The sequence below is a fragment of the Tupaia chinensis genome, unplaced genomic scaffold (assembly GCF_000334495.1).
Source record: "Tupaia chinensis unplaced genomic scaffold, TupChi_1.0 Scaffold000081_1, whole genome shotgun sequence".
Lineage (NCBI taxonomy): Eukaryota > Metazoa > Chordata > Mammalia > Scandentia > Tupaiidae > Tupaia > Tupaia belangeri.
The window spans coordinates 444,301-452,153 of record NW_006159542.1 but is presented as its reverse complement, the minus strand read 5'-3'; the positions used below and the strand labels follow the sequence as shown (position 1 = coordinate 452,153).

The 7,853-nt window shown below is 51.8% G+C and overlaps 1 protein-coding gene across 1 annotated transcript in view; it reads left to right on the top strand.

Moving 5' to 3' along the window:
- Positions 1 to 7,853, top strand: part of EPB41L4B (erythrocyte membrane protein band 4.1 like 4B) — a gene marked incomplete at its 5' end in the record, with an annotated part of 173,769 nt that continues 165,916 nt past the window's right edge. Inside the window, 1 exon segment of the mRNA XM_014585368.2 lies at positions 1 to 102. Coding sequence (XP_014440854.2) covers positions 1 to 102 — 102 coding nt within the window.

Here is a 7,853-nt window from a genome sequence, read left to right as displayed (position 1 = left end):
GGCGGCGCGGCCGTGCACATCTCCGCCGCCGGCGCCGCCAAGGCCACCCTGTACTGCCGCGTCTTCCTGCTCGACGGGACCGAAGTGAGCGTGGATCTGCCGGTGAGTGTCGGGGCCGGGGCACTAATACTCGCGCCCCTGGGGGGCAACTCCTCCGTCCGAGTTCCCTTCTGTAGCGTTCCCCTCGCAGCTCTCTGGGGATCCCCTCCCCCTTCTCACTGGAGAGGACTCCTTAATCCTGTTCCCAACGGGGCCACCAGTCTCGGTCTCTTCCGGGGCCCCTTCTTTCGCCGGTGCCTCCTGCTTGGCACATTGCGCCGCAGAGTTGCGCCTTCCCCGGCGCCCACCTAATCCTTTGGGCGTCACCTCCTCCCCAGCGCGCACAGACCCCAGGTACCGAGTCCCCGCCCCCGGTCAGTGCTCCTGTCCGGTGTTCCCCCTTCGTCCCCACATTCCAGAGAGGGCCTTCCTGATGCTGGGTTCTTGGGTAGAAAATCCCAAAGCGGTATGGCGCTGCCCCCGGGGTGTTCTGCTTGCCCCCTCTCGCTAAATTCGCCTTGAGGTCTGGATGAGAGAACCGGGAGAAGCCCCTCGCCTGCTACCCAGCAGGTGCCCCAAGTTTGAGAGGGGGGGTCCGAGGATCATTTTTGCTCTTTGCCGATCCCCTCTGGGTGCTTCCCAAAGAGCCCCTCCTGGCCCGCAGCCTCGCAGGTGTTGGGCGACTTGGGAGCTAACTCTAGAACCGGCTCTCTCGGACCTGGCCAACTTTGCGCCAGCGGAGCCCTTGCCAGGGCACGGGGTGTCGGCCTTGGGGCGCCCGCAGGGCCTGGGCGCCGGACTTTCTCCCCCTGGCAACGTGCTTGGGGCCCGGGCCCCCCAGGGCGGCGGCGCCTGGGCCTGCGTACGGGCCACCCGCCCACAGGTGGTTGCACCCCCGCCTTGCTCCAGCAGAGAGCTAGGCTGGCGCTGCTGTCCCCAGCAGAGCGGCCAGCCGCCGAGGAACCTTCCTGGCCGAAGGGGCTAGATCAGATCAGATCAGACCCACACATTAACGGGGCGCCCCGTGTGCACTCGGCGCTGCGGCAGACGATCCCTTCGGGGATCTTTGGGTGTGACTGAGGACACAGCAGTGGCTGAGCTTTTAGATGAATAGTACAGACCAACCCGAGGGGTTCGAGGAAAGAAAACAATATTACCTGGACTTCTAGAGGAGGCATTTAGGCCTTCCCGGATGGAATTATTTGGGCTCCATGAACCAACTAGGCACATGTTGGGGTCTCAAGGACGTCACAGCCTGCCTGGCCTGGGTTTTGCTGCATCCCTGTGTAGGTTTAATTCTGAGACAGTTTCATTTGTGCCAGTTTTGTTTTTGTGGTTCCTTGTGCTCTCTATAGGATATCATTTGGTTATGAAAATGCCCTTTTGGGGCCTTTTTATTCTTGGAATAGGAGCCAACATTCCGGTGCATAGTGCTGTTGTCTTTAAGATAGCTTTAAACTGTTACTGCTCCCCAAGAACAAGGCTCTCCAGCTCTTATTCTACTGGGAGAGGAGGCCTGAGAACTGGGAGGAGAGGGAGGTGAGAGGGAGGTGAGCAGGCCACCTCTGGAGTGGGCAGCTTCTGTTTGCAAAGGACGTGGCGTAGTTTGCATCTCAGATGTGGGAAAGGAATGTATCCTTGAGAACTTTGACAGTGCTCCTTGCTGGTGGTTTTCTTGTCCGTTCCCCTGAGATGACTCGTTTATTAAATGTATTGCTTCTGTCAGGCTTGTGCGGCAGGCTTCCGTGGCGTTTCTGGGATGAAAAACGCCAGCCGAGTGAAGTGCTTGCTTGGTGAATAGACTCAGACAGGTACACAAACGCAGGTCAGGTGGGAATGCTGACTTATTAAAGCCAGTGGAGCCTCTGAGCGTGGGGGAAGGGCACATTTGCATCCTGAAAGGTTTCTTCACTTTATAAAAGGCCACTGGACCAAACAATTCACCCACCCCAGGTTCTCATGATGGCAGAATTCTCAGTGCTGGAAGATGATTTACTGAATCTCAAACTTTATTTATACTCAGACACACACGTATATACTCCCTGTCCAAAGGCAAATAAAAAAGCAAATGCTGGCTTTTGTCATTTGAGCTCTTAGGGAAGAAAGATGAAGAAAAATCACCAGTCAGCACGGCTCATCGATCTAAAGATTTATTAGGTATTAGGACTGCATTGCACAGTCTCCTCCACTAATCTTCCCAGGTCGGAGCGTGAGTTCCTGTAATTGATTCTCGGAGTTAGGAGGTGAGCGCCAGGCAGCCAGCTCCTTGATGAATTGGGAGCATTTGTGCCATTTCTCAGACCCTCTGCACCAGCCTCGCTGTTCATGCAGTCCTTTTAGGCATTTGGCCCCGCCTGTCATGATTCTCTTCTGTTTCCTGGACTTTTAGTCCTTCCTGGGCTCTGGTGTTGCCTTGCTGTTTGTTGCGTGGATAGGAGATACCTTTGACCGGGATGGCTTTCTCTGGATTCTGGGTCTCTATTCACTTCCAAAGGCACCTAGGAATGTTGCCAGGCTAACTGGGACTCCTTTGTAAATAAGCCCCCCTCCCCATGGATTTTAGTAGGTGGAGCAAAGAAAGAATCCTAGTCCTAGAAGTGGTTACATGTTGTCATAAACTTTTTATTAGTCCTAGTCAGGACACTCGTGTTCAGAGATGGCCTCTAACCAAGTAACACCTGCAGTGACTACCTTGGCCCTTCACCCCAGGACAGTGCACACATTAGGGTGTTTGCGTGTGCTGAGTGCTGTGGGCACACAGGTGCATGAGACATGGCCTGGAGGCTCCTGGAACACACAGTTAGAAACCCTAACCTCCCTTTATTTTTATTTTTTTAAATTCTGTTGTACTAGGTCTCAGACATAGCTGGATGGGGTTCTGGGAACTGATGGGGTGAAGGAATCAGGAGGGCTTCCTGGAGACATTGACAGTGAGATTATAGGATCACACATCTAGCATTTCTTACACGGTGTCACTTGGCAAAGCCATGGTCTAACTGTTAAATGTAATAATAATTTAAAAAGCACCTATAGCTGTCTGTCCCACTGGTTCTCCATCAACAGGGCTTGGAGTCTCTTTGGGAACAGATTGAGCTGCCTGGCAGCTCTGGGTGTTCTTAACCTTTGTTGTGGATAGTCAATGGTTTCAATCTTTGATAAAATGCGAATTAAAGGATCTTTTTAAAAGCCATCCAGCATTAGGACCAGCAGATGGCATAATGGTTGTGTTGCTGGACTCCCACGTAGTTAACCATAGTTTGAGTCTCGGACCTGGTAGCTTAAACTCATGCCGGGCATGTGTTTCCAATCCTGTGGGGAGAAGGGAGGAGAAGGGATTGTGATGTGGTCATCCCTCCGGGGGAGGGGGTGATTTCTCACTTTCTCTCTCTCTCCTCTCTTAGGAGCCATGCAGCCTATACCAAAAACCTCTTCAAAAAAATAAATAAATAAAAATAAAGAAAGTCGTTCAGCAGCCTGATGGTTAAGTTGGCAGGATCCCACATGGCCAACTGTGCAGTTCAAGTCCCAGAGTAGGTGACTTGAAAACACTCTGGGTGCATATGCACACATGCCCAGAATCCTAAGAGGAGAATGGAAGAGAAGGGATTACTGTGAGGCCAATCTCCCCCACCCCCAACCCGCAGATGCTTTCTCACTCTCTCTGGCGAGTGCATGTGCCCTATAGCAAATTAAATAATAATAATAATAATAATAATGTCATCCAGGATTAGATTCATAGCCTAGTGGTTAAGGGAGCTGGATCCCACGTGGCCAACCATGTGGTTTGAGACCCCGACCAGCGGCTTGAGAAACATTCCAGGTGTGTGTACATGCGTGCTCAAAATCCTCATGGGAGTGAGAAATGGAGGAGAAAGATTGCAGCATGCCCCATTGTGGGTGCTTTCTGCCCTTCTCTCTCCCTTCTCTAAAGCGTACTCACCTTCTGGCAAAAGTAAGTAAGTAAATAAATAAAAAGCTCTCTGTAACATTCAGTCTGTGGTGGGCTTACCAGACAAACTCAGCTTCTAGTGATTCCCTGGCTCACCTACCAGCCAGAATGCTGCCCACCCTGAGCCACTCCTGTCCAAGAAACCTGCCTTGCCTTGACGGAGCTTCCCTCTCCTTAGCCCGGCCCGGCCCTGCCCTGCCTGGCCCTGCCCAGCCCAGCCCAGCCCATACCTGAGGGCTCCCTCCCCAGCCTACCCGAGACACCCTCCTTCTATTAATGCAGCTGAAGATCCCATTAGTGTGTTTGGCAGTGGCACTCGCTGTTGACTCATATTAGCTCTCTGTTGACTAAATCCCTGGCATGGCCGCTGCTCGTGTGGAGCTGCTCAGCCCTGCCTCCCGTTGCCCTGCACGCAGCAGCCTTCCAGCCGGCTCTGTAGGGAGAGCTGCTAGGATGTGCGGCTGGCTGGTTAGCACTCCGCCAGGCCGCCAGGCCCGGGAGGGGCCAGTTCCTTGGCCAGGGTGGCTTTTGGCATAGCTGCACTCACTGTCTGGAACTCAGCATTGACTCATCGTGGTACAGTGCACACATGGAGAACTTGAGAGTTAGGAGATCTGTGTTTGCACCTTACAGCCCAGCTGTGCAGCTTGGGGACCTTAGCGCTCTGAGCAGCGGTGTCCTGGTCTTTAAAATGAGGATGTGGGGAGGATTAAGTGATGGGAAGGATAGAAAAACCCTCAATGAACAGTCGGGTACTAACGGTTGTAGGTAGATTGTAATCTTAGCAACTTCTCAATTCTCCTTTTCGGACTACAGAGAAAGATTTGAAAAAATTAATAATAATGGGGGCCGGCAGGTGGCATGGTGGTTAAGGGTGCTGGACTCCCACATGGTAAACTGAGTCCTGGACCTGGTGGCTTCCTCCCTCCCTCCCTCCCTCCCTCTCTCTGTCTCTCTCTCCCCCCTCTCCCCACTCCCCCCCTCTCCTTCTCTTTCTCTCTCCCTCTTCCTCCCTCCCTCCCTCCCTCACTCTCTCTCTTCCTCTCTGGCCAAATTAAATAAATACATAAAATTAATAAAGTAATTCTTTAAACAATTTTCTAATAATGGACACTATTAAAAAAAACAGCCTGGGACAAGAAGATGGCATAATGGTTATGTTGCTGGACTCCCATATAGTTGGTTGATCATGGTTCAAGTCCTGAAGAAGGGGCTTAAAAACTCGCACTGGGTGCATGTGCATGCTTGCCCACAATTCTGAGAGAATGGGGAGGAGAAGGGATTGCAGTGAGGCAGTGAGGCCAACACCCCCCATGGGGGGGGTGATTTTTCACTTTGTATCTGTCTCTCTGACGAGCGCACTTAAATGTGTATCTATTTTGATGGTAATTAAAAAATAATTCTTTTGATGAAAAAATGATGCTAAATCTGGACCAGCAGTTGGCGTAATGGCTATGTTGCTGGACTCCCATGTAGTCGACTGCAGTTCGAGTCCCAGACCCGGTGGCTTAAACTCATAGCACGGGGTGTGTGCTTGCATGCCCAAGATCCTGAGAAGAGAATGGAGAAGAAGGGTTTGCAGCGTGGCCATCCCCCCGGGGGTGATTTCTTGTTTTCCAGCTCTCTGTCTCTGTCTTTCTGGCGAGCGCAAGAGCCCTATAGCAAAAACCTCTCAAAAAAAAAAAAAAAGTGTTCCAGGCAAGCTGACCATTGATTGACTCGTAGTGGAAATTGGCTGTGTGATAGTGTTGGGGAAGATGTCTTTTAAAAAATTCAGAAATGAAGACCAGCAGTTAGCGTAATGGCTATGTCGCTGGACTCCCACGTAGTCGGCTGTGGTTTGAGTTCCGGACCTAGTGGCTTAAACTCATGCCAGGCATGTGTGCATTTGTGCCCAAGATCCTGAGAGGAGAATGGAGAAGGGATTGCGGTGTGGCCATCCCCCTTAAATTTCTTGCTTTCTGTCTCTCTGTTTCTCCTTGTCTTTCTGGCAAGTGCACATGCCCTATAGCAAAAACCTCAAAAAAAAAAAAAAATCAGAAATGCATATTGTGGGGGAAAAAATAACTGAGTATGGATTTCCAAAACTTTTGCACCAAAATAAACTCATACTGTGATTACATTTTCCATGAACTTTTTGAAGTACCAGCATATGAGGAATGCTTTTTAAAAGTTTCACTTTGAATGAGAAAAGAGTCTTCTCTCTTTCCCCCAAAAAAACACACATGGAAAAATGTAGGCTTTTGGCATTTTAGGACTGGACCCCCTGATGGGACAGAACACAGGGTACAACATCAAGGTCATACACTTTACTTGGAAGTTGAAAAGGACCCTGGACAGCTCTTACCCCACCCGCTGTATATAGGGAAACTGAGGCCTGTGGATCTAAAGTGACTTCCCTTGGACACTCAGTGAATTAGTTGGGTTGGGCTGTTTAGGGAAGCCTCCATGACCAGCCTTTGGAAAGCACAGGGTCGGGGTGGGAGGGAAGACTGACCCTAGTCCTAACGTAAGATCCTGTGGGGTGGGCAGTTGGTCATGTTGCTGGCCACCTGAAGTAGGACAGCTTTTCCCCAACAGTGTGAAATGGGCAAGATGATTGTCCAAGTTCATTGCACGAAAAGTTCCCAGAGCCCATCTAACCCCACAGATGTCGGTTGTTCAGGAAGCCCGACATTTAACAAGTTGTCCAAGGGTTCCGATAAAGATGGTCTCTTTACTGCTTCTAAAAAGCCTGACTCAGGACCAGAGGGCAGTGGCCCTCTGCTTTATAAACTGAGAATGCTGGAGGCGGAGGCAGGCCAGGCTGGCAGTCTTGCAGCTGGGGGTTGCCTGTGCTTCAGAGAGCCCATTTTGCCACGGTGGAGTGGAGGCTGGCCAGAGGAGGGATTTAGGACCAATTATGCTGTTGCAGCAATGCAGGGGAGGGGTGAGGGGGGCCTGGCAGGAAGGGGGCAGCTGGCCAGCACACTTCACAGCGGGGAGTCCTTGGAGTTGGAGGGGAAGGGGGAAGTGAGGTGGAGGAGTCTAGCTTGGAGGGAGGAGTTGTCTTCACTCTCACTTATGGGAAGAAGTAGGGGGCGGGCATCTAGGACAACCAGGAGGCAGAAGGCAGCTCCTCTTTTCCACCCTCCCTCTAGGCTGGCTGCCGTGGCACCTGGCCTAGCCCAGGCCTCTGGGTACCTTGCTTTTTGTGCCCCTGTAGGGCAGATACTGGTGAAAGGTGGCCCTCCAGTGCTTACCCATCCCTGATCCCTACCCGCTCCAGACCATGCATGGGACTGTGAGGAGCCTGGATATCTGCGTAGGTTATGAGTTTGTGTTATTTTTGTAAATGCCTTTCTTTGTTTTAAAAAAGGACTGAGGTGGGGGGCGAGAGAGGGGGATGACAAACAGGATGTGTGATACAGGCTTGAGCGCGCTCACTCTGGTTCCACACTTTGGATCGGCAGCGTTAATACGGAGAGGGGCTTGCTCTGCAGGGGGGAAGGGCTGCAGGTGCCGGTGAGGTCTGCCCAGCCTCTCCAGTGCCAGCACCATGACCCCATACTGGTGCAGGGCCCTGAACAAATACTAACTCACTAAGCACTTGCACGTGCATAATCTTATTGGATTCTGTCCCTGGTACCCTGCAGTGGATGAAGGCGCAGGTCTGTTTAGTTTTGAAATAGCAGAAGGTCGGTGGGGGTGGGGCCTTTCCCTAAGTTCTTGCGTGGGGACTTAGAAGAAATCCACCCTGGTAACCACAGAAATCCTCCGCCTACAATTTGTCCTCCAAACACATGTTCCGTCCTTCCCCACGGCTTGGCTTCCTCGGGCCAGCTGGGATGTCTTTCTCCCCTTACCCTCTCTGCAGAGGCCAGGA